A 27,321-nucleotide genomic window follows, 5' to 3' on the forward strand; every position below is an offset into this window, starting at 1 on the left:
TTTTTGAGGATTTGCAAATGCCTATGAAAACACAGACTTTCCCAAGAGTGTATAATTGCTGATAGGTTTTTAAAAATTGAAATGTAGTTGATATATACAGCATAGTTATTCAGTATTTATATTAAGGAAGTGATCATGATGATAAATGTAGTCTGATTTCTTTCACTTAACATAATACCATCTAGATCCATCCATGTTGCCACAAAATTTTTGATGGCTGAGTAATATTCTGTTGCATATGTATACCACATCTTCTTCATCCATTCGTCTATTATTGAACACTTATTTCCATTTCTTCACTATTGTAAATAATATTGAAATGAACATAGAAGTGCATATATCTTTTTGACTTAGTGGTTTTTTTCCCCCTTTGAATACATACCCAGAAGTGGAATTGCTGGATTAAAAAAAAATTTTTTTTTTTTTGCGGGTAGGTAACGTACAACAGGACGGCTGCAGCTGACAGGTGGAGCATGCGGGAGGGTGTCTTGTGCACGAGGCTCAGTCAGTGTGAGCTGTTGTTACTGGAGGTAATCGTTGCCTCTGACCCTTATGGGTAAAAGCACACTTTTACTAACTTTTTTTTTAGTTTTTTTTTTTTCTTTTACTAACTTTGACCTTCTTTGGAAGTAGTGTGAGTGTATGAGGGCGTTGTGCACACACGCGGGGGCGAGGTGCGGGGGTGCTGGGGCGGGGCTGGTGCTCCGCCGGGCAGGTGCGCAGCCGCGAGCCCAGGTCACCGGCACAACCGAAGGTGACCTTGTGTCAAGTGGCTTAAGGCGATCCCACCGGTGGTGGCAGAAACAAGCCTACACGCTGTGTTCTGATCCCCAGTCCGGTGCCTTCCGTGCTTGGCCGACTTCCCGGCGCGGCTTGCTAGCGTTTCGGAAAACACCCCAAAAACCATGCTCCGGCTCAGCTTCGTGCACGTCGCTCCCAGAGAGTAGAGGACCCGGGGCCTGGCGAGGAGGCGGTCCGCCCGCGCGGTAGGTGGCGCTCTGCGCGGCGTCAGCGGGGCGGGGCTCGCCGGGGCCGCGCCGCGGACGCCTCCCTCTCATTGGCCCGCCGCCTCGGCCCACGGCCCAATGGGAAGCGCCGGCGTCAGCCTGTTACCGGGCGAGGAGACAGCCCGCGGAAATTTGAAATGGCGGACGGGCCGCGGGCCATGGCTGCGCAGCCGGGGCGCCGGGGCCGGGAGGACGCCGAGGAGCCAGTGGCCGCGGAGAGGGGTGAGCCCCGCGGTGGGCCGTGTCGTGGGCCTGGGGCGTGGGTGGGCCTCCCGGCGGCGCGGAGGGGACGTGAGCTCGCGGCGTGGGCGGGCACAGCCCGGCGCGGCCCCCTCCTGCTCCCTCTCGCTTTTTAAAGATTTTACTTATTTATCCATGAGAGACACAGAGAGAGAGACAGAGAGAGGCATAGACACAGGCGGAGGGAGGAGCAGGCTCCACGCGGGGAGCCCGACGCGGGACTCGAACCCGGGACCCGGGGTCACGCCCTGGGCGGAAGGCGGTGCTGACCGCCGACCCCAGGTGCCCCCCAATCACTGTCAGCTGCGCAGCTTAGAGGCGTTAGAGACACTCCCGTTGTTGTGCAGCTGCCCCCCCCCCCCCGTCACTCCCCCTTGTCACCGGGAATGCTACACCTGGCGATGACCCCCAGCCTCCCCTCCCCCACCCCCTGGCCACCGCAGGGCACTTGCCACTCTAGGCCCCTCGGGTCGGTGGCTTCCCGCTGTACTTCTCTTGCTGTGACTGTGTCCTCAGGGCTCATCTGTGGTGTGTGGGGTGTGTGTGTGAGCATTTCCTTCCTTTTTTAAGGCTGAATAATGTTCCTTTGTGTAGATGACACCTTTTGCTTATCCGTTCATCCACTTTGTGTGTAGATGACACTTGGGATGCTCCTGCCCTTTGCTGCTCTGAACATGGGACGTACAAATGTCTTTTGGAGATCCTGCTTTGTTTTTTCTTTTTTAAGATTTTATTTATTAGAGGGGCGGGCGGTGGGGCAGTCAGAGGGAAAAGCAGATTCCCCACTGAGCAGGGAGCCCGATGCAGGACTCCACCACAACCGGAGCTGAAGGGACACGTTCAACCTCCAGAGCTCCCCAGGCGTCCCATAGTAATTCTATTTTTATATTATTTTTTTAAAATTTTATTTATTCATGAGAAGGGGGGCAGAGACAGAGGCAGAGGCAGAAGGAGAAGCAGGCTCCATGCAGGGAGCCCAACACAGGACTGGATCCAGGGACCCCGGCGTGACACCCTGGGCTGAAGGCAGGTGCTCAACTGCTGAGCCACCCAGGCTGCCCAGTAATTCTATTTTTAAATTTTTGTAAAAATTTATTTATTTATTTATTTATTTATTTATTTATTTATTTATTTATTTATTTATTTATGAGAGAGAGAGAGAGAGAGGGAGGGAGGGAGGGAGGGAGGGAGGCAGAGACACAGGCAGAGGGAGAAGCAGGCTTCATTTAGGGAGCCCGACGTGGGACTCGATCCTGGGTCTCCAGGATCACACCCTGGGCTGAAGACAGCGCTAAACCGCTGAGCCACCCGGGCCACCCATTTTTAAAGTTTTGAGGGACCACCATACTGTTCTCCATTGCCCTGTACCATTTTATTTTATTTTATTATTATTTTTTAAAGATTTATTTATTTATTTATTTATGATAGAGAGAGAGAGCGGCAGAGACACAGGAGGAGGGAGAAGCAAGCTCCATGCCGGGAGCCCGACATGGGACTCGATCCCGGGACTCCAGGATCGCGCCCTGGGCCAAAGGCAGGTGCCAAACCGCTGAGCCAGGCAGGGACCCTGCCCTGTACCAGGGTTCTGTTTCTCTACATCGTCACCAAGACTCGTTTCCTTGATATTTTTCTTGTTGTTTTTTGATAATCCCATCCTAACGGGTGTGAGGCAAAAGTAGTATTTCTTTAATAAACATTTATTTATATTATTTAACAGGTACTATTGTGATCATGACCAACAAATTGATTAATCTTAATTTAAGTGAAATAGGCATCTATTTCCATCTTACCTTTATAGGACAGGAAACTGAGGCACAGAGACATTGCCACGCAGCTGGTGAGGTACTGATGTCCTCCGAGGCTCATGTGCATTGGCATTTGTGAGCAGTAGAGCCCTGAGTACCCTGTGGTCACTAGTGGGGCCTGAACAGAGGCAAAGAAGTTGAAGGAAGGAGGGAATACGAGTAGCAGGGGGTGCCAAGGTGGGCTGCGGTGGAGAGAAAGATACCCTCCCTGAAATAAGCTGTGGAGACCATTTTGCCAGCGTAAATGCTATCCTCGGCATTGTTTATTTGGTACTTGTTTTGTCTATTAAGAACATCGTATTATACAGAGTTAGATATGCCCCTGACCAAATCATGCCTCATGAAATGTCAATTACAGCCCAAACCTAATGTGATGAGCATTTTCTAATCTTTTCTCTAGACACAGTCACTGAAATTAGTGAGGAGGAACTTTTAACGAGGTGGCTTTAGTGAAGTAAACCTCATGCATTATTAAGAATCTGTTTATTGGAGGGCCATTGACAGACTCATATTGCAGAAAACAAAGGACGGCTTCACCTCATTTGCGAAGGAATGTAGGATACCAGCTCCTAACTTTAATGCAGCTTTATGGAATTATTTTGGGAAAAAAAATATCTGTAAGATATTGGACCATTATAAGTTGCTAGCTATAGTAAGAATCACGGCTTTATCCTTTAAAGGAGATCTTTGGTGATTGCCAGTGAATCAAAAACAACCCTTTCCCTCTGCCTTCTGAAAAACTTCATAGAACAACAAAGAATTAACCTATGAAAGATTTTAAGTTCTTATTGTTTTGAAGTAGAGCTTGGATTTTGAGGTGTTTTCAAGTTTGGAAAACTGATTTCTCCTGACAATGATAAAGGTAAATAAAGCATCACACCCAAATCCTTGTGTGTATTTTTTTTTAGGAATTTCTAAATGAAAATATGAAATTAGAAGCAGTCTGTAAACACTGAAGTGTCTGGGATGGTTAAGCCTGCTTATTTTCATTCTTTTAGGTCTGTTTCAAGATGAAGATTCATGCAGTGATTGTAGCAATCATGATAAGCCAGGTTCTAATTTACAAAGTTTTGTGCCCGAGGGAAAGACTCATTTCCCAGAAATATTCCAGACAAGTCAACTTTTGTTCTACGAGCGATTCAGAGCTTATCAAGATTACATTTTAGGTGAGTACGGTCTTGGGTTTTTTTTTTTTTTTTTCTTTTTCTTTTTCTTTTATCTTTTCAGTTTACAAGTAGATTGTCTCCGTCTCCCAGACTGCCAGTTGGTTCTGGGAAAGTGGATTTATGAACTTTTCTCTGCTTTATGCAGTCTCAATTTTTTTTTAAAGATTTTATTTATTTATTCATTCATGAGAGACACACAGAGAGAGGCAGAGACACAGGCAGAGGGAGAAGCAGGCTCCATGCAGGGAGCCCAACGTGGGACTGGATCCTGGGACCCCGGGGTCACACCCTGGGCGGAAGGTGGCGCTAAACCGCTGAGCCACCTGGGCCACCCTACAGTCTCCATTCTTAACTGTGTTTAATTTGTTTGTAGCTGACTGCAAGGCCTCTGAAGTAAGAGAATTCACAGCTGAGTTCTTGGAGAAGGTCCTTGAACCATCTGGATGGCAGGCAGTCTGGCACACTAACGTGTTCGAGGTGCTGGTTGAGGTAAATTTAATTCCATTGTTAAAGACATTTGGCTCTAGCTAAAAGCACTTTCCTTCAGACTTACAGCCAAAGTGCTTATTTTTAATTAAAGTTTATGAGCTGATTGAAAATAACATGTTTTTCACATCTAATTGTCATGGTGTCTGAAGTGTTCCACGAATTTTAAAGGTGGCCAAGGAGGAGCTAACAGGGAATTGAGGTGGTTAAACTTTCAGTGTCCTTTGACAGGCAGAAGTGGATTATAAACCTATGAGGTGGAGGAGGTATTTGAGACCATTTAAAAAATAAAGAGGCCTCATTATGAAGTCAATGTAGAAAGTTCAGTTAATTTTTTACCTTCTTAGTTGTAGCCCATTAAGTAGCTCAAACCAAGCAAGACTTTTAAAACTGGCTTATTTCTTGCCTAACAAATTTGTAGGTACTTGGTTAATTTCTTGATAATGTGTCGCATTGTCAAAAGTAAAAACAATCTTATTTTTCACCTGACTGGGACTTTTACAGTAAATTTGCACTCTAATTACAGCTGTGAATTTTTCTCAGTGTTAACTGGACCACAAAAAACCCCAGTTAATCTAAAATGTTAAGCCAGGGAGTGAGAATACAAGTTGTTGCTACAGCTCCTTTACAAAATGGCATCATTTACTGCAGTGATTATGGGCGAGGCAGTGGGTGGCAGCTGTTCCTGGTGGCTTAAATTTTTTATTATGTTACTATCTTTGGTGGCAGTAAAGTCCTATTAATTTTGTTGCCATAGTGTCGTCAGTGCCCCAGTCGTCCTGTCCACGTGCAACCCCCCACCTCCACCCTGACCTATTCCCTAAAAGTTGTCTAAGTCATGGACTTAAATGTGTCCTACCCCTGCTTAACACCTCTAATGCATTGCATTTACCGAAGCCCTGATGTTGGCTTCGTGGTTTCTCATTGTCTAGAGAACATAAAGTCCAAGCTCCTTCCAATGTCCTTTCTGTCCTGATCTCTCTGCCCTTTTCTCTCACTTCATCTCCTGCTGCCCCTCCCCTGCCCATTTCTTTCTTTTGATTCCAGTAAGAAATATTGCCTGTCTGCTGCTCCAGCAGCCAATCTTTTCTCTGCCACAGGGCCTTTTCACCTTCTTGCTCTTCAGATGGCTGCTTCTCTTTCATCCCGTACATCCCAGCTAAGAAGTGACTTCGCCAGATCATCCCAGCAAAACCAGACCACCACCCCTCTGGTTATACTTTGTCACATGCTCAATACTGTCTTGTCTTGTTTGTTTGTCTCTTCAGTTACAATGTAAGCTCCATTTGGGTAAGAGCCAGGCCCTTCTTGTTTATTTTTTATATAATGGAAGAAGGCTCCCTGTTGCCATTACATACTTAAAAAAAAAAAAAAAAATCAGGCTGTAGTGTTTTGTGTGTATCTTAATTTTGATTTCCATGTAAGTCACATTATTTTAATTTTCAGGTCACAGATGTGGACTTTGCAGCCTTGAAGGCAGTGGTGAGGCTTGCCGACCCATACCTCTGTGAATCTCAAGTGAGCTCTTTTACCTTGGAGTGTATGAATGAGCTCCTCGATCTGAAGGAACATCGGTTGCCCCTGCAGGAGCTGTGGGTGGTATTTGATGATTCTGGAGTATTTGACCAGACAGCCCTTGCAATTGAACATGTCAGGTAGGAAGAGAGGAGAAGGAGAGTTGATGAAAATAACCTCATGGCCAGAAATGTCAGATGAAGGGCAGTAATTCTGGTCTGCGTTATGTACCCAGATTTAAAACTCACACTGTAAAGCTGGTCATTGCAATATTTTAAAATATTCAAAGATAGAGAATTTTTTTTTTTTTAAGATTTGATTTATTTATTCTTCTTCTCTGATTTCATCTTGCTTTCCCTCTCAGTCACATTATAGTTGTTTGATCCTTCTCATCTCTTAACACACTCTCCTTCCAGCTTCTTGGTCATCCTGGCCTGCTCTTCCTTTCCTCCTCAAAACTTAAAATGTTGGAGTTACCCAGGATCCATCTGAGGCTATCTACCCTTCTCTCTCTTTAATCAGCCTTGGAAGCACATTAGAATCACCTGGGAATTGTTTTTATAGGTGTAGTCTAATACATGAAAAAGGATGATAGGATCAGAATATCAGTATTTTATAACCTGTAATAAATAAAATAAAGGTTCTAGGCGATGGTCATGATTAGCTGATTAAAAACTCATGGTAAACTTTGTAGTAGATGCATCAGGCAGGCTGACAACACCTGAATCCCCTGGTCATTCTTAACCTCATCATCAGAAGAGATGACCAGGTGTCATATACTTCCTGATTGGAAGTACATTGTGTCCCCCTTTAAGTATCCTTGCCAAAAAAATCTTCCCTACAGCTGACCAAGTCTTTAGATCTTACTATCTGTTTACCAGAAATAAAAGAAACAGATGCGATCAGTAAAATTCAGAGTATGGAAAACTCAATAAATTGCAAGGAGACATCAGGCTTCCTGCATGGAGCCTGCTTCTCTCTGCCTCTTTGTGTGTGTGTGTGTGTGTCTCATGAATAGATAAATAAAATCTTAAAAAAAAAAAAACAAAAAACAGGGGGGGATCCCTGGGTGGCTGAGTGGTTGGGGCCTTCAGCCCAGGGCATGATCCTGGGTTCCCGGGATCAAGTCCTACATCAGGCTCCCTGCATGGAGCCTGCTTCTTCCTCTCCCTGTGTCTCTGCCTCTCTCTCTCTGTCTCTCATGAATAAATAAATAAAATCTTAAAAAAAAAAAATAAATTCAGGGAGAAAAGGAGAGGGGATAATCTTTAGAATAAAAGTAATTTAATTAAGTACAATTGGATACCTATTTGAAAAGCCAATGATAAAACAATAGCAATAATATCAGAAGGGACAAACAGGGTAAATTCAACACTAACTGGATATTTGGATAGGAAAGAATTATAACGTTTTCTTAGTATAAAGATTTATTTTAGAGTTACACATTAAAATGTGTGAATGATGTTATATGTTTGACATTTGCTTTAAAGTAATCTGGTGTGCAGATGGTGGGGCTGGGGAGCAGAGAAGTAAATGGGTTAGGGTAGAGATGAAGTAAGATTGCCTGTGTGTTGATAATTGTTGAACCTGGGTGATACATACATGGTATTCATGATACTATTTGCTCTTGTATATGTTTGAGATTTTCCATAATAAAAATTTGTTAAATCACTTGAGGAGGTTTAAAAAATATGGATTCTGTATCTGATATCCTCCCCGCTCCCGATTCTGATTTATTGGTCTGGAATAGGTTTGAAAACTAGTTTTTGAAAGCTTCTGAGGGGACTCTAACATGCAGCCAAGGTTGAGAACATTTAATGCCATCAATATGCCGACAACTCTCAGATTTATATCTTTAGCCCTGACCTTTCTGGTGAGCTCTGGGCTTGTTTATTCATCTTCCCTCTTGACGTCATCCACTTGGAGGTCAGATAGGCATCTCAATTCACACGTGGAGAAAACAACTCTGTTTTCAACCCAAATCTGTTTCTCTCCCAATCTTTTCTATATTAAGAAATGGCACCACCATCCAACCAATTACAGATGGTCAGTAAACAGTTCTTATTTTATTTTTTTGTTTTATTTTATTTTAATTTATTTATGTGTGTGTGTGAGAGAGAGAGAGAGAGCATGAACTGGGGATAGGGGCAGGCAGAGGGAGAGGGAGAAGCAGACTCCTACTCAGTCAACCTGGGGCTGGATCCTAGGATTCCAGGATCATGACCTGAACCAAGGGCAGATGCTCAACCAACTGAGCCACTCAGGTGCCCTAATAAATAGTTCTAATTAAATAAAGGTCATAATGGAACCAATATTATAGAAAAACTACTTTAGGGGCACTCAGATCATGATCCCGTGGTCCTGGGATTGAGTCCCAAGTTGGGCTCCCTGCTTAGCAGGCAGTATGCTTCTCCCTGTTTCTGCCACTCCCCCTGCTGTGCTCTCTCTCATTCTCACTCTGTCAAATAAATAAATAAAATCTTAAAAACAAAAACAAAAAGCTTTAGCCAATCCAAAGAAGTTCTATTGACTCATAACTATCAAGCCTAGCATTTATGCATCATTCTCTATTGTGGCTAATAAGGTTGTTTTGATTTACTCTTTAGCTTGCACCTCTCCAAATCCCTAACACTGAGCCAGTGATTGAATTTGAATGATATGAATTTCCTTTTAGGTTTTTCTATCAAAATATTTGGAGGAGCTGGGATGAAGAAGAGGAGGATGAGTATGATTATTTTGTCAGATGTGTTGAACCTCGATTGAGATTGTAAGTTATTTATTAGTGACCTTGTACATGTTGGAAAAATAGCTACCCATGGTTTAATTTTACCTGTTTGGTGTATACATACTCCAGGGGCCCGCCCACACATAGAGCAAGCCATCATACAAATAGTTTAACCCATTGACAAGTTATTAAATGAAACTTGTGCAGGTGCCAAGAAGCCTACTTTTAGTTTAAGTAGTCTGCTGAGTCTAACAGCAGAGTTCAGGGACATTGAAGTTAAAGAGTTCACTGGTTTATAAATAAATAAAACTAGTTGAGCTAACATGTTTAAAAAAAACAAAAATCCTGTGTTAAATTCAAAGACAATTGTTTGAAAGATAGTGAAATTAGTGGAATTATACAAGACTTGTATACAATTATACAAGACTTCTTTTGCTTTATTTTTTAAAAATAAATAAAATACTTTAGAAAATAAAGTACTTTAGAGTACTTTAGAAAATATTTGGCTTTATTCTAAGTTCCTACAGCAAAACACCTGGTTAAACAGAATTATTTGAGGATGTACAGAATTATTTGAGGATGTTTTTGTCAAGTTCTTTTTTTTTTTTTTTTTTTTTTAAGATTTTATCCACTTATTCATGAGAGACAGAGAGACAGAGAGAGAGAAGCAGAGACACAGGCCAAGGGAGAAGCAGGCTCCATGCAGGGAGCCCGACTCGGGATTCGATCCCAGGTCTCCAGGATCACGCCCTGAGCCGAAGGTGGATGCTCAGCTGTTGAGCCACCCGGGCGTCCCTGTTTTGTCAAGTTCTTGTCCCTTAAGTCTTATTTGACAAATGAATGAAAATGCTAAGCAGTTAATATCGGTGATGCATAAAAATTTCCGGAATAGGGAAACACATTCTTCTAATTTGTCAGATTATTTTATTTTATTTTATTTTATTTTATTTTATTTTATTTTATTTTTTTTAAAATATTTATGTATGTATGTATGATAGACACACACACACAGAGAGAGAGAGAGAGAGAGGCAGAGACACAGGCAGAGGGAGAAGCAGGCTCCATGCCGGGAGCCCGACACGGGACTCGATCCCGGGACTCCAGGACCACACCCTGGGCCAAAGGCAGGTGCCAAACCGCTGAGCCACCCAGGGATCCCCTAATTTGTCAGATTTTAATAGGGAAAAATGCTTACATTACAAAAAGCCTAACTTAGCCATGCAGCCCAAGCACTGATTTTGTTAAATGTGGCATTCACATTTCCACGAGATGGAACTCTAAGACCAGGCAATTTTCCATGTATTCATGAGTGGTAATTTAAAGGCAGTGCTTCAATAAGAATAAAATTAGAACTTGCACTAAAAAAAATAAAAGAAAAATTGTAGAAGGTAATGTTTCTTTTCCCTATGTGAAGGATGATTTGGTTACATAAGATAAGGCAGTGATCCTTTACATTTTATGGAACCCAATTAGATTTAGTAAGTTTCTCTTAGTTTATATAGTAAATAATAAGTAAAAAATATGTGAGAAGTCTGTTTAGTGGTTCTACCTGATTTAGAATCATGTATAATTTCTGTTTAACCTTTCCAAGTTTTCCATCGTGCATTCCTATTTTCCCATAGTGTGTTCTATAAAATGCCAGAATTTCAAAAAGCTTGCATATCTTCTAGTTTAGGTTTTGATTGGAGTGAAATGTAATGGTAGGTGACTGTTGTGTATCTAGCAAATTTGATCTTGGAAAGGACTGTATTCTGACTTGACAGCTTTACATGTTCAAACAACAAATGATTTACATACACTGGCAGATGGGAAGGCATAAGGGAGTAATTGTTTTCAGTTGCGGAGAAGAAGCTATGGTACTCGATGGGGAAACTGGAATGTTATCAAATGTAGGGCAGACTCTTTATAAAAGGTCTCTGGGCAAAGATAGGAAGTAGTGTTATCAACAGGCAGGATTTAAAGGGAATCAAACCATATTGTCTTAATTTGGGAAGTAAATGTTTTTCCTTTTTAATGCAAGACGCTGTGCATCAAAGCTTATGGGTCTGAGACACAGATGTTGGTTCATGGCTTCCAAACCACAAAGTGTCACTTTAATGAGAAGAAATAAGCGGATTGGCATGGATATTGGAAATGCTAAGAAACTCATTTTAAAATTTGAGTCTTAAAAATAAATAAATAAATAAATAAATAAAATAAAATAAAATTTGAGTCTTAATCTTCATAACTTAATAGACCTGATCAAGCAGTCAGTGCAATTTTTTCTTTGCAAAGTGGATTTCTAGAATATCTTTAAAAGAGCATGGGTTAACCAAAGCTGACAAAATCCATGCTTTTCAAGCTTCACCTAATTCATTTACTTGAAAAGTGGAAAAAATGTATTTTTAATTCATTTTAAATACTGTTTGAATGTTAACTGTGATTTCTTGTAAATTTGTTTAGGATGTGGTTCTGTTTTTTTCCCCCCATCTTATTTAGAGCATGACTAAGTTAAAAAAACATCATCTAAGGCAATAGTTTTCAACCTTGACTGCACATTAGAATCCCCAAGGAACTTTAAAAAAACTTCTCTACTTCTAGAGACCAATTTAATTGGTCTGAATGGGGACCTGAGCATTTGTATTTTTAAAAGCTCCCAGTGATTCTAATATGCAGCCAAGGTTGGAAAACTCTGGCTTCAGGCCTAGCTAATATGCATACTTTTAACTGAGAAATAAGGCAATTATTGTAAAACTATATATGGGTAATGACAATAATATTGCAGTTTATTTTCAAATCCATTAATTTCACGTCCATTAACTTGATTGTACTACATTCATAAATTATTGCATCTAGAAATGCTTTTTGTTCTATGTATTTGAGAGGGTATATAAACTAATAAGTTGTAAGTGCCAATAAGGTTGTCTGGTACTTGTTTTAATCACTCTCTAGGAATGGCAGCTTTATGTTTTTTTTCTGAGAATCTCAAAGGCTTATGTTTTTGAAACATACTGTAATAATCTTCCTAAGGGAATATGCAGCATAATTTTGTGCTGTAGTGCTTTAAATGTGAGGAAGGACTAGAGCCAGTGATTGAATCATTAAAAATTTTGATTCTATAAATATGGTAATCTGCAACAATGTTATGAAACTATTGGGATACTTCCCTCCTCCCCTACCCCTACACCTCCAGTTTGCTCTCTGACATCTGCTTATGATTAAGATTTTGAATCTAATATATGAGAAAATAATTTTTCATTAAATAATGATTACAAATGGTAAAAAGTGAACTTTCAGTGTTTCTAAAGCATACATGCTTGGATCTGTGCAACTTCCCAAAGCAAGAAAAGTTAGTGACCTTAATGAAGTGATCCTTAAAACTTTCAATAGCTTCCACTTATAATAGAGTTCTATTCAGAAAGACGTTACGTGTATCTGAGTTGTGTAAGATAAAACGCTTTTCTTCCTGGTCTTTGAGGACTAAATGGGCTGTTTCAATGATAGGAAAATGTGTCAGAGGGATCCCTGGGTGGCGCAGCGGTTTGGTGCCTGCCTTTGGCCCAGGGCGCGATCCTGGAGACCCGGGATCGAATCCCACATTGGGCTCCCGGTGCATGGAGCCTGCTTCTCCCTCTGCCTCTCTCTCTCTCTGTGACTATCATAAATAAATAAAAATTAAAAAAAAAAAAAAAAAAAAAGGAAAATGTGTCAGAAAGTCAGTGGATTTCAATTTGCTTTTAAACTTTCAGGCATTATGACATCCTTGAAGACCGAGTTCCTTCAGGACTTATTGTGGATTACCACAATCTGTTGTCCCAGTGTGAGGAGAGTTACAGGAAATTTTTAAATCTGAGAAGCAGTTTGTCAAATTGTAACTCTGATTCCGAGCAGGAAAACATCTCCATGGTTGAAGGGTTAAAATTGTATTCAGAGATTGAACAGTTGAAACAAAAGCTAAAACTCATTGAGAATCCTTTGTTGAGGTATGTGTGTCTTTGTTTTTCTTAGTTAGTTGGCATCTTTTCTAACCAGCTATCTTACTAAGAACTGATTGGTCTTTTGGTTTCTCTAAGATACGTGTTTGGTTATCAGAAGAATTCAAATATCCAAGCAAAGGGCATTCGTCCAAATGGTCAGAAGGTCATGCATGTGGTCTCCTCCACCATGATGACTGGTCTGCTGCGGTCTCTGCTCAGGGACAGGCTTTCTCAGGAGCTTTGTAAGGAGGAAACAGAAATTCAGGTAAAAGTAATTTTTTGCCCACGTGGCTTTTTTTCTTCTACTTCACTCCAGGTTTTCCTGAATTCCACAGAGTGTTTACAGGAGCTTACAGAGTTGTTTTGTGTGTGTGTGTGTGTGTGTGTGTGTGTGTGTGTGTGTGTGTGTGATGGGTAGTAGTGAGAACTTTGCCTTTTATCAGCATTAGTAACTTAACAAGTGTGGGTTGGGTTCAGTGCAGTAGCTGAGGAGATACTTAAGTAAGCAGTTTTGGCTGCCTTTATAAAGTGAACATGAGGGTAGGGTACCTGGAGTGATACGTAGGTTGCCTTTTGGGGGGTGTATATTTGCAATCTGTTGTTGTTTTCTAGTTCCATAGCGATCCATTGTCTGCTATAAATGCCTGCTATGAAGGTGACACTGTGATTGTTTGCCCTGGCCATTACATGGTGCATGGCACGTTTGCCATTGCTGACTCCATTGATTTGGAAGGTGAGTCTGGAATATCATGAGACCAAAGTCTCTTGCATGATACACTTAAGAAAAAATAGTAAGTCACTGATCTTTTTGAAGCTCCAAGAATATGATTTAATCCATTTGATTTCAAATGAGTTGCCTTAAAATATTAAGAGTATTTAAAGTGTTTGGGGATTGACTCAGTGTTTGAGCAACTTGTTGGGAAGACAACATACACAAAGACAAAAAAGACCATTTAGGAAGAAGTATATTTTCTAGATTGTAGGTTTATGGGGAGGAAATCTCATTTCTAGAATAAAAAGTTTTCCTAGCAGTATTTTTTTAGAGTTTAGTATTTTTTATTTCCTGTCTACTCTTATTTCTTATATGTTACAGACATATTGATGCATGTATTTTTTGTTTTAAGTTTAACATATTTTTTCATAGGTATAGGTCCAACTTGAAAGTGGACCAAGAATCTTTATCTTATTAATTCTTTAAAAGCTTGCTGGGTGACTCAGTTGGTTGAGGGTCCAACTCTTGGTTTTGGCTCAGGTCATGATCTCAGGGTCTTGGGATCAAGTCCAGCTATGGGCTTCATGCTCTGTGAAGATTCTGCTTCTCTCCCTTAGCTCTTCCCCCAACTCATGCTCTCACTCTCTCTCTAGGGAAAAAATAAATGAAGCTTGCTGAATGTTAATTCTACACTTTGTATCTTGACCAAAGTGTACTTTCGAGAATATTAATATCAAAAGATTCTATTAAAAATAACTTTTTAACAGTCATATCCTATTGTACATTTTAAGTGTTTCCTAAATTTAGGTTACTTTACAATGGTTCATCTTGGTCCTGTGTATTTCCATAACATGTCAAATTTAGATGCACCTGTTCAACTATTTACCAAAAGAGCTTTAAGTTAGCAATAAAGCTTGTAATGCAAAAAATCCTTTATCATTTTGGGGCTTGTGCAGCTGGTCACAAACTGCTTAAGCTATGTTCTTTACCTTGTCAAAACTTCTTAATGGAAGCAAGGCTGGGAGTTTAATTTCCTTCTGTTCACTAGTACATCACCTCACCCCCTTTTTTGTTTTATGTATGTAATTTTTGTTCTTTCTCCTTTCCAATATTTGATATATAATAGATGTGTGTGTGTATAACATATCTGGAGGATAAATCACAGCAATAAAAATACTATTTTTTGGCATACTGAAAATAGCATTGATATTATAGATTGTGTGGTGGGTAAGAGATCTTCCTAGATTGGTAAAGATATTAATAATGAAATTGCAAAAGTGTAATAAATAACCATATAGAATTCTGATAGTTAAGTGTACAGATAACTAGATTTACTGCCAGAGGGCATTTCTGAGAATTTGGGAAATCCTATGGTATCTCTAGTGTGAATTTATGGAGTACTTGTTCATGAGTAATGTAAAAGGTTTTATGATAGCTTGTCTGATCTATAGCTAATGCTTATCACAAGAGATGTAATTGAGTATGTACTGTGTGTGGAGCGTTGACAGTAGTTGTAGGGTTTTACTTTCTTGTTTAGAATATATATTCACTTAAGTGATGTTTTTTTGTTTTAAACTACTAAGAATATGTAGCTTGTTTATGTAATAATCTGTTTTTTTTTCTCGGTATGACAATTATTTTTAAATTTTTTTGATGAGGGCAGCCTGGGTGGTTCAGCGGTTTAGCGCTGCCTTCAGCCCAGGCCGTGATCCTGGGGTCCTGGGATTGAGTCCCGCATCGGGCTCCCTACATGGAGCCTGTTTCTCCCTTTGCCTGGGTCTCTGCCTCTCTCTTTGTGTCTCTCATGAATAAATAAATAAATAAAATCTTTAAAAAAATAATTTTTTGATGATAAAAAACAATAGTTATTGTAGGAAATGTTCCAACTATAGACAGACACACAAAAAAAATCAAGAAAAAATAAATACATATAATCCAATCGTCCAGAGTCCACCACTGGCAGCATTCCTGGGTGTGGGGTCACCTTGCACTCTCCTCCAGTGCTCCTGAAGTCTTGTCTGTGTCTTTTGTGTTTTTTTTTTTTCTTAAGATGTTATTTATTTACTCATGAGACACACAGAGAGAGGCAGAGACACAGGCAGAGGGAAAAGCAGGCTCTCTGTGGGGAGCTGATGCGGAACTTGATCCCGGGACCCGGGCATCATGACCAGAGCCAAAGGCAAATGCTCAACCACTGAGCCACCAGGTGCCCCATGTCTGTGTCCTTTGAGTACAGAAAAACTTCACTGGTTTTGCCTTTAATGTAGTGATTGCTTTCATTTACTCATGCAAACAGTCTTCGACAAGAGTTATTTCTTACAGCTTTGTCTATTGGTTTTATTTTATGATGAGAGTCAGGCAACTTTGCTAGTTTTCTGATACTCCAGTTTTTTGTAAGCCCATTAAGAGGTCTGGCCTATATTATTAGTTTGGGATTTGTAGAGATCCAATGTTTTTTATTGGTTCACAAGGTAGACCTATTTTTTCAATAACAAATTGTTTTAAGTCAGTTTGTCAGATTCTATGTCAATCTATTTAAGAGAATACTAAAATTAGGAAATCTTGAGAAATGCTTAGGCTTTTTCAAACCAAATTTATATTAGAATAATAGAATTTTAGAGTTGGGAAAAAATTTACAAGTGTTAAATGCTTTAAAGTTTTTTTTTTTTTTTTAAGATTTTTTTTTCCCTTTTTTTTTTTTAATTTTTATTTATTTATGATAGTCAGAGAGAGAGAGAGAGAGAGAGAGAGAGAGAGAGAGGCAGGCAGAGACAAAGGCAGAGGGAGAAGCAGGCTCCATGCACCGGGAGCCTGACGTGGGATTCGATCCCGGGTCTCCAGGATCGCGCCCTGGGCCAAAGGCAGGCGCTAAACCGCTGCGCCACCCAGGGATCCTTTTTTTAAGATTTTATTTATTTATTCATGAGAGACAGAGAGAGACAGAGACATAGGCAGAGGGAGAAGCAGGCTCCCTGCAGGGAGCCCGAAGTGGGACTCAATCCCAGGACCCCAGGATCACACCCTGAGCCAAAGGCAGAGATGTTCAACCACTGAGCCACCCAGGTGTCCCTATATAGCATTTTTGTAAGCAAATTTAGTGCTGAGCTGGTCTGAGATGGTTGATAGGATAGAGTTCCTGATAACAGGGGCAGATTGAGGTGTGGTTATTATTTAAAATTGTATAGCCTGGTTTAAATTAAACAAGATATGTGAGGTAGATTTTATTTAAATGCAACTTGGTTGACTGGTCTCATGTCATTTGGGGCCATTTGAAATAGAGAGATCTATTATAGTAACTTTATGTTTAAACATTTCCCCTCACCCATCTTAAATACTCTTGTTCTCTTCCTTAGGATATGGTCTACCAGATGATATTGTGATAGAAAAGAGGGGCAAAGGAGATACTTTTGTGGACTGTACAGGTGTGGATATTAAAATCTCAGGCATAAAATTTATTCAGCATGATGCTGTAGAAGGAATCTTGAGTAAGTATCTGAATATTTCCTGTGTTATTTTGTTCCCGGCTTTGAGAGAAAACTTTACTTTTCCTAGAAGATGCAATTCAATAAACCACTCTTGAGTATATGGAAGGCTGATTATTTATGTACATAACATGATGACTTAGGAAGCTTATTCTGAAGTAGAAAATAGTTCAGCCTATTGAAAATTTGTTACTTTATTTTTTATTTGTTTTAAAGATTTTATTTATTTATTCATGAGAGACACAGAGAAAGAGGCAGAGACATAGGCAGAGGGAGAACCAGGCTCCCTGTGGGAAGCCCGATGTGGGACTCAATCCCAGGACCCCGGGATCACGCCCTGAGCTGAAGGCAGATGCTCAACTGCTGAGCCACCCAGGCGTCCCTGTATTGCCATTCTTAAATTGGGTCTCCTTTTCTTCTCCCAAGATCTCATGAAAGTTACTTTCTGATACTTTTTTGGAAAATTGCTCTTTAACTTGATTTTGCATATCTGAGATCATTTCATTCGGTTTTAAGAATGCTGCTTTTACATGTTAGTCATTGTTTTGTAAATTGTGAGTTTGTAATTCCAGTAACAAAGTTTAAATGGTAGCTAGAGAAATATTTAGTATTAGAGCTGACATTTCTAATATTGGAAAACACATTACTTGAAGCATTTGATTGCATGTTTTCATCCTAGTCATCCACCGTGGTAAGACCACGTTGGAAAACTGTGTGCTGCAGTGTGAAACTACCGGAGTCACAGTGCGAACGTCAGCAGAATTTTTAATGAAGAACTCAGATTTATATGGTGCCAAGGTAGGATAATCTCTTATCCTTTGGGGAAGTAGTTTAGGTTTAAGTTCTTTTTGTTTTTTTGTTTTGTTTTGTTTTTTTAAAAGATTTTATTTATTCATGAGAATACACAGAGAGGAGAGAGAGAAGCAGAGACACAGGCAGAGGGAGAAGCAGGCTCCATGCAGGGAGCCCAATGTGGGACTCGATCCCAGGTCTCCAGGATCACACCCTGGGCTGAAGGCGGCGCTAAACCACTGAGCCACCGGCGCTGCCCTAGGTTTAAGTTCTAAATAAGTAAACAAAATGTGGGACCAAGATGTAAATGCATACTCCTGTTCTCTTTCTTCAAAGAAGTTCAGACACTTTTATGTACTAAGCCGGATGTAGTTATATAAGGAAGAGAAATAAGAAATCTCAGTTTCTCTGTGATAACTTTGAGAAATTTAGACCCTTCACATTTGTTGACTTTATAAATGGATTTTGTAGCAATTGAAGCTCAGTTGCTTTTTTTTAAATTAGACTATTTATTTTGAGAGAATTGCTGAGATAACATGCTGTTGTAAGCAGTAGAACAGAGAGATCCTGTATGTGTGTTCTGTACTAGTTGTAACATCCTGTAAAACTGTAGTACAACAGCACAGCCAGATAGTCCATTCAGTCAAGTTGAGTATTACCATCACTTCAAGGTTCCTGCATGTTGCCTTTTGACAGCGACAGCCACTTGCTTCTCCGTCACACCTCTTCTTTAATCACTGGCAAACCCTGGTCTTGTCTCCATTTCTGTTATTTCATCGTCCCAAGAACGTTATGTAAATGTAAATCATCATAACCTTCTGAGGTTGGCTTTTTTTACTTAGCACAGTTCTCTGGAGCTTCACCCAAGTTGTAGGTACCAAGTGTTTCTTCTTTTTTTATTGCTATTTACTATACTATTTATAGTATTCCAGCATATGTTTGTTGCACAGTTTGTTTAACTGTTCACCTGTTGAAGGATATCTGAGTTGTTTTCAAGTTTTGGCTGTTGTAAATAAAGCTACAGCCAACATTTGTGTACAGGTTACTATGGGAAACGTTTTCATTTCTCTGGAGTAAATGCCCAGGAGTGCAATTGTAGATCATGTGGCAACTGCATGTTTACTTTTTTTTTTTTTAAAGACGTGGCCAGGGATCCCTGGGTGGTGCAGCGGTTTGGCGCCTGCCTTTGGCCCAGGGCGCGATCCTGGAGACCCAGGATCGAATCCCACGTCGGGCTCCTGGTGCATGGAGCCTGCTTCTCTCTCTGCCTGTGTCTCTGCCTCTCTCTCTCTCTCTCTCTCTCTGTGACTATCATAAATAAATAAAAATTAAAAAAAAAAAAAAAAAAGACGTGGCCAGGGCAGCCTGGGTGGCTCAGTGGTTTAGCGCCACCTTCAGCCCAGGGCGTGATCCTGGGGACCTGGGATCGAGTCCCGCGTCAGGCTCCTTGCATGGAGCCTGCTTCTCCCTCTGCCTGTCTCTCTCTCACTCTCTCACGAATAAGTGAATAAAATCTTTAAAAAAAAAAAAGTTAAAATTAAAAAAAAAAAAGACATGGCCAAACTGTTTTCTAGAGTAGTTACGTCATTTTACATTCCCATCAGCGGATGTTTGAGTGATACAGTTTCTCTATATCTTCCCCAGCATTTGATATTTTTACTGTTCTAATTTTAGCCATTCTGTTAGGTGTGTGGTTTTAATTTGCATTTACCTAGTGGTTAATGATGTGGAACATTTTTTCATATGCTTACTTGCCATCCTTCTCTTCAGTGAAATGTCTATTCATGACTTCTGACCATTTTCTAATTGGATTATTTGTTCTTTTTTACTGTAGAGTTTTGAGAGTTCTTTTTATATTCTAGATACTAGTCCTCTGGTGGGTATTTGCTTTGCATACAGTTTTTGTTTTGTTTTTTTCTCTATCCTGAGAGTGTATACACCTGTGAGGCAGGCAGGGAGGGACGGGAGAGAGAGAGAGGGAGAGAGAGAATCCTAAGCAGGCCTCCTATCCAGCTCAGAGCCCCAAGATCATGCTCAACCAACTGAACCACCCGGGTGCCCCTGCAGATTTTTATGCTAGTCTATAGCTTGTCTTTTCATTTTATTCACATGGGCTTTTATAGAACAGAGCTTTAATTTATGATGAAGCCTAATTTATTGGATTTTTCCATTTATGGGTAGTGCTTTTGGTGTTAAGTGTAAGGAACTCTATGCCCAGCCTTAGGTCGCAAGGATTTTCTCTTATTCTTTTCTCCTAAAAATTTTATGGTTTACGTTTTACATGTAAGTCATGATCCGTTTTTGAGTAAATTTTGGTATAAATGTGAATTTTAGGTTAAGGTTTATTTATTTGCCCATAGATGTCCATTTGTAACCACACCATTTCTTAAAAAGGCTGTCATTCCTCCAATAAATTCGTTTTGCACTTTTGTCAAAAATCATCTGGGAAATTTGTGTGGGGATTTCTGTTTCTGTGTTCCCTTCTCCTAATGTGTGGACCTGTCCCTCCACCAACACCTGCTACTGTAAGTCTTGAAATCTGATAGTGATTCCTCCCACTTTGTCTTTTCCAAAATTGTTTCAGCTATTCTAATTCCTTTGCCTTTCAATATATATGTTTTAGAAAAATATTGTCTCTTTCTACAAAAAGTCTGAGATTTTGATAAGAATTTTTGTAAACCTGTATATCAATTTGGAGAGGATAGACACCGTTGTTTTGTTTTGTTTTAAGATTTTATTTATTCAAAAAAAAAAAAGATTTTATTTATTCATGAGAGACACAGAGAGAGGCAGAGACACAGGCAGAGGGAGAAGCAGCCTCCCTGCGGGGAGCCCGACACGGGACTCAAGCCTGGGTCTCCAGGATCAGGACCTGGGCCAGAGGCGGCGCTGAACCGCTGAGCCACCCGGGCTGCCCTTTTTTTTTTTTTAAAGATTTTACTTATTTATTCATGAGAGACACAGAAAGAGAGAGGCAGAAACACAAGCAGAGAGAGAAGCAGGCTCCATGCAGGGAGCCTGATGTGGGACTCAATCCTGGGACTCCAGGACCACGCCCTGGGCCAAAGGCAGTGCTAAACCGCTGAGCCACCCAGGGATCCCCCTATTCACTTTTTTTTTTAGTGCATTTTTTGTCTTTTGTTCAGATTGGGTAGTTTCTATTCTTCTATCTTCCCAGTTTACTGATTCTTTGCTCTGTCTTTTCCTTTCTGCTGGTGAGCCCATCCATGGAGCTTTTTATTTCTGTCATTTTTGAGCTCTGAAATTTCCATTTGGTCCTTTATATTTTCTGTTACTTTGCTGAGCCTTTCTGTTAATTTGTGTGCCTTTCATTTTTCATTTAAGTATGTTCATAATTGCTCATTAAAGCATTTTTATCATGGCTGCTTTAAAATCCTTGTCGGCTAATTCTAACATCTGACAGTTGGTCTTGGCATCTGTTGACAGTTTGACATCTTTCTGGCTCTTGGTTTGGCAAGAGATTTTCACCTGAAACCTGGATATTTTGTGGTATTATGAGAGCCTGGATCTTCTGTTTTAACTTCGGTGACACCAGTACAGGAAGGGTTGAGGTGGAGGGTACTGCCTCGTTACTGAGAGGTGCAGGGAGGGAGAAGTCCGGGTTCCCCATTTAGCTTCCATTGACACCCAGTTTGAATGGGGGAGCTCTTTGTTACTGCTGGGAGGGGGTAGAAATTCTGATTTCTTACATGATTTCCCTGATGCCACGGCCCAAGGCAGTGGCCTTGTTACACTGGGCAGTGGTGAAAGGCCAGGCTTCCTGCCAGGCCTGCTCTGGTACCACCCTAGTGGGGAGGAGCAGTAGCACTTTGACTGTCGGGTGGGAGTGCTGGCGCTTTGGCTGGTGGCTTCCTACTTGGCCTTCTCTGACACCACCCCACGGGGAGAGTTGCGGTGCCTGGTGATAGTCTTGAGAAGGATGTTTATGTTCTCCTTTCGGCATTTGCCAGCATGTGTGGGGACGGTCCACTGTTTTTATCTGTGGTGTTTGGCTGGCATAGAGCTATAATTGTCTGAAAGTTTTCTGACTTTCCAGGTTGCCTGGTTCTTTGGCTAGAGAGAGCAGGCTTTTCAGGAGGCTTCTGGTCTGTGTCTGGTGTTCGTGGATTGCCAGCTTCTTCAGCCTCAAGTCTGGGGAAGAAAGCCCAATTAGCAGATCTTTTTACCTAATGGAGAGTTAGATTGGTGTGTAGTGGGTCATCTGGGCATATATGTTCTCCTATCCCTAAAAGGGATATAATAATAAATTTTTCTCATGGCATACTCTCAACATACATACAGTAAATGTGTTATAAATGGTTAATAGCAGTGTTTCTTCATGTATGATATTATATATGAAATTATTCCGAAAATGATTTCTTAAATAACTAGAGGTTTGAATAAATTATTTTTACTTCCCAAAGTGCTTAGTATAACTTCAGTAAATAAATGATTCCTGTTATTGTTACTTCTTAATTGATACCATGTAGTCCCAAGGAATAATGTGAAAGAATTGTTCCATGCATGGATCTTTCTGGTTACTTTGTATAAATGATACACTTGAATTGGCTGCTAATTTTAACATGTGTGTAGTAGTGGAGGCCATTAATTCTTTAGCTCATACTGATTTTTAAGTTATGTTGAGATGTTTTAAAACTGATGGGTTTTAAAAAATATCAGGTCTATTTTCTATCCTTATATTACAATATTTTACTAGACTCAAATACTGTTCTCCAGCTAATTGAGTATCTCAGAGAAGATGTTCATTTTAAATAATTGCAAAATTGTTAAATACTTTGTTCTTTTTCTTTGGCAGGATCAGAAAACTGACTTGTCCAGAATGAAAGGGAGTGGGACAGTAATCAAGTGTTGATAATCTTAGCCAGTGTTTTGTGTGTATATCTGTGAATCATTTTTGAAAGTGATAAATGATAGAGAATTTGCTGGAAATGGAGCAAATGGAAATGTTGATTAGAAATATCTAACAAAGCTTTCTGTAAAATACTTTGTATTTGCACTATGTTAAGGTTTAAGAAGTGATTGTAATAAGCCTTCTCTTGTAGTCTTGTCTTTAAAAAACTGATTGTAACACCTTAAAACATAACTTGTAGGGTGCTGGTATAGAAATCTATCCAGGGAGTAAGTGCACCTTAAGTGACAATGGGATCCATCACTGCAAGGAAGGGATACTCATTAAGGTGAGTGCTCCTGCTAAAACACCCTCTTTCCAAAAGTTAGTTAGAATGGTTTCATACAAGAAATAATTGTGTTTCATTAAATTCTCATGTTGAGTTCTATTGTTTTCTGGTTTTGAAAGCACAAGCAGTATATACATCTTAATAATCATCTTGATATCAATAGTTGGTGATGTTCTTTTGTGAGAATATGTTGCTGCCTATAGATCTGCAGAAATGACAGAGGAATGCTATGTCACTCAGCTCGGACTGCACTACCACTTATTAATAAGCATAGCCTTCTCCTTTATTTTTAGAATAGCCGGGAAAAAGTGAGATTTTAAAAATCAGGTGGTGTTGAATGTGACAGTTCCTTAAAACATTTGTTTTCAATGTCACAGGACTTCTTAGATGAGCATTATGACATTCCCAAAATATCCATGGTGAATAATGTCATACATAATAATGAAGGTTATGGTGTTGTCTTGGTGAAACCTACAATCTTCTCTGACCTGCAGGAAAATGTCCAAGATGAAACCGAAGGTATGCTGTATTTAGTGATTTTTAAAAATAAAAACTGGATCTAGTTTGCTTTATTTCAACATTGAACTCTGATTAAGGATCCAAGTCTTCCTTTCCTTTAACAAAGATAACTGGCATATGCTTGGACTTGGGGTTGAAGAAGCTTGGGAAAGCTATAACATTGCAGACTCCCAGGGTGAAAGAAACTTTCAAGGTCAACTAGTTCACCTATTCCTTCTAAACCTTGGTGTGTGGTTGTAATAAGAATATTATTTGGTCCTGTAGTTCCCTTCTTTTTTTTATTTTTTATTTTTTTATTTTTATTTATTTATTTTTTTTTTATGATAGTCACAGAGAGAGAGAGAGGCAGAGACATAGGCAGAGGGAGAAGCAGGCTCCATGCATCGGGAGCCCGATGTGGGATTCGATCCCGGATCTCCAGGATCGTGCCCTGGGCCAAAGGCAGGCGCCAAACCGCTGTGCCACCCAGGGATCCCGTGTAGTTCCCTTCTTATCATGCTTGGCTTTCTGTATATTTATAGAATAAAGCTGGACATATGATGGCAATGGTAGCTCCTGCTGGCGTTTGTTAAGGGTGGAGGCAGAGAAGTGCGTGTGCCAGTCTGCATTTGCTGGAGGGGATCGTGAAGTTTGTTTCTATTTTTTATTGGCAGAAGTAAATGCCTCCCTGTCAACTGTCTTTCTATGGCAGCAAAGCTGAGTTAAATCGTTAGGAAATTCATGACTTTCAAGCCATGACCCAGATTACTATGAAATCTCAGTCAGAGAGGGATTAAGCATTGGCATGGGTGAGGAAAGTAGTCCTCATCATCCTCAAGACCCACTCTAGTTATCTGTGAGTTCTTTTTCTTCACACAGTTCTGTAGTTAGACGTCCAAATGGGCTTGTCTGCATTATGTACTTAGGGTCTCACAAGGGTGAACACAGAGGTGAGTGGGCTTTTGTCTGAGAGTTCTGGGGGGAAGGTCGGCTTCTGAACTCATTCATATCATTGGCAGAACTCATTTGCTTGGGCAGCCCCAGTGGCTCAGCGGTTTAGCGCCTGCCTTCAGCCCAGGGCGCGATCCTGGAGACCCAGGATCGAGTTCCACATCGGGCTCCCGGTGCATGGAGCCTGCTTCTCCCTCTGCCTGTGTCTCTGCCTCTCTGTGTGTGTGTGTGTGTGTGTGTGTGTGTGTGTCTCTCATGAATGAATAAATAAAATCTTAAAAAAAAAAAAAAGAATTCATTTGCTTGAGGTCATAGGAATGAGGTCTCCATTTTTTGGCTATATTGGCTGGGGATTGTCCTCAGTTTCTAGAGGCCAGGCTTGGCCTATAACCCTCTGTATCTCCAACTTTCCTCAAGAGAACCTCCCTCAAGGCAAATGTTGCTCATGCTTCAAATCTCTCTCACATTATGAATTTCTTCATGCTTTCTTTTCCTTCTTTTAAAGAGCCCCTATGACTGGATTAGGGACACCTAATTATCTTCTTCAAGTCAGCTGCTTAGTAACCTTAATGACATGTGCAAAATCATTTTGCCATTTAGCAGTCATGAAGGTAGCACCAGGGGTTGGGCGTTGCAGGAACCATCTAGAATTCTACCCCAGATACCTACTCACTGAGAATGCTGGCATCAGCTGCTGGAGTGGAGTTCCTTTAGGAAGAGTGGCACTGTCTTATTAATCTTTGCATCTAGCCCCTAAAGCCATGCGTAGTAGGTAGTAAATACTCAGGAAAGGTCTGTTAAGTGAAGGAGATTCTAGGGTAAAAAGAGAAAAGAATTCAAAATTGGTAATCCTTTTGAAAGGAGAGTCAGAAAGCTTTGGTACAAAGAGGAAAACGACTACTCGTTGAGCTACTTACAGCAAAGAGTTTGTAGAATCTACTCAGATGATGGCAGGAATCCTTGGCAGAAAAAACTTGAAAGCTCTCACAGAATATAGAAATATATATTTTTTTGTGGAGTTATTTTGTACATTTAACCTTATTTATTATAATTTATTTCTCCAGAAAATAGAGCACTTAAAGTTCCAACAAGTGAAGAGGCAGATACAGCAGAAAGGATAGATTTAGAGGAGCTGATTCAGTGTGCAACTGGCAAAATGGAGCTTTATGCAAGATCCAGCCTTTCTGAGCAAGTTGAAGGCAACTGTGAAATTGTGAATGAACTAGTTGCTGCCTCCACACAGAAGGGCCAGATGAAGAAGAAAAGGTTGAGTGAACTGGGGATCACGCAAGCTGACGACAAGTTAATGTCACAGGAGATGTTTGTTTCAATTGTGGGGAACCAGTTTAAGTGGAATGGGAAAGGGAGTTTTGGCACATTTCTTTTCTGACCACCATGATGTAAATAGATAGAAAAATAGTGGATTTTGCACATGCTGCCCTAAGAGTCACTGCTGCTGTGGTAGTTTGCTTCATGTCTGTATTTCACATTTGATATATTTGATTGGGTGTGAGTGAAATGACATCTATTTCTGTCTGCAGGTGTTGCACAAGAGACATTTCCTCTGTATAAGGAAGGTCATAAAAACATATAAAATAGAAATATAAAATAGAAAATGAAGATTTCTTATCTGGAAAGTCTTGCTTTCTCAAACACATCCTTCTGTCGTATTATTAAGCCTATCAGTAACTTTCTAGTATAAATACACTTTAACCTAGCACTTCGGACACGAGGAAGACAGAGAATACAAGATGAGTGCACAGAAATGCAATAGGTGTCAAATGTGCAGTGTTCTTACACTTGTCTTTTTCTCCCAATTAACAGCAAGTCTGATTTCCATGCTGCATTTGCATAATACTTGTCTTAAAATAAAAGCTTTTATGATTGGGAGGTTATCTGTGTAATCAGACTTATTGAGAATCTGAGTGTGATGCATTTTTATGTTGAACTATGTAATCATCAAAACAGTAATAGATAGCATGGCAGGTTTGAAACATGAGATGTGTTATTCAGAGCCAGTGCATAAGTAGAGCATTTTCACTGTTGCTGAATATGAATGATTAAAAAGAAGTTTTTTTTTTTTCGCCATAACAGTATTCTGATCAAATTTCAAGTATCTTAGACAAAGTGATTACTTTTACAACCTATATCAGCTCTGTGTTCTTGAATATCATATTGTAAAGCACAGCTTTTAAAATATTTATATTTTTAAAAAGTGTATGTGTCATTACTGATTAAAATTAAAATGATGAAATAAAAAATTGAATCTTGTTATATTTTTTCCAGATGCATTATGGGCCATAGCATATGTGTAGCATATGTAGCATGTGTGGTCCTTTGGAATGTGCACAAAGTTTATCCTTTTAGTGTTTTTTTTTTTTTTAATGTTTCAGAAAGAGTATTAAGGTTGGGGATCCCTGGGTGGCTCAGCAGTTTAGCACCTGCCTTTGACCCAGGGCGCGATCTTGGAGTCCCAGGACCGAGTCCCACGTCGGGCTCCTGGCATGGAGCCTGCTTCTCCCTCCTCCTGTGTCTCTGCCTCTTTCTCTCTCTCTCTCTATGTCTATGATGAATAAATAAAGAAATCTTTTAAAAAAAGGAAGAGAGTATTAAGGTTTTCCTTCAGTGTGGTTGGTTCTTAAATTGCATAATACTAAATGTGGAAGAATTTATGTTGGATATCTTGTCTGACTATTGAAAGGCATTTTTCTTTTACTCTTTTAAATCCTGTTGCAGAAGAAATGCTAATTCTGCATTAGTTGGAGCCAAATACTGATTTAAAAACCAT

At 40.1% G+C, this 27,321-nt stretch overlaps 1 protein-coding gene across 2 annotated transcripts; it reads left to right on the forward strand.

The window, feature by feature from the left end:
- The first annotated feature begins 1,108 nt into the window (after positions 1–1,108).
- Positions 1,109–26,799, forward strand: SHCBP1 (SHC binding and spindle associated 1). Of its 2 annotated transcripts, XM_038557988.1 has the most exons (13): positions 1,109–1,229; positions 4,051–4,218; positions 4,592–4,707; positions 6,151–6,359; positions 8,894–8,986; positions 12,673–12,906; positions 12,997–13,165; positions 13,513–13,633; positions 16,966–17,097; positions 17,774–17,892; positions 22,998–23,084; positions 23,462–23,603; positions 25,598–26,799. In XM_038557988.1, the coding sequence occupies exons 1-13, from the start codon at positions 1,145–1,147 to the stop codon at positions 25,921–25,923; spliced, it is 2,001 nt and encodes a 666-aa protein (XP_038413916.1). In that variant the 5' UTR covers positions 1,109–1,144; the 3' UTR covers positions 25,924–26,799. The 2 variants fall into 2 exon arrangements, with proteins under 2 accessions (XP_038413916.1, XP_038413917.1); XM_038557989.1 differs by lacking the exon at positions 22,998–23,084.
- Positions 26,800–27,321: the final 522 nt, after the last annotated feature.

The sequence above is a fragment of the Canis lupus genome, chromosome 15, assembly GCF_011100685.1.
Source record: "Canis lupus familiaris isolate Mischka breed German Shepherd chromosome 15, alternate assembly UU_Cfam_GSD_1.0, whole genome shotgun sequence".
Taxonomy (NCBI): Eukaryota; Metazoa; Chordata; class Mammalia; order Carnivora; family Canidae; genus Canis; species Canis lupus.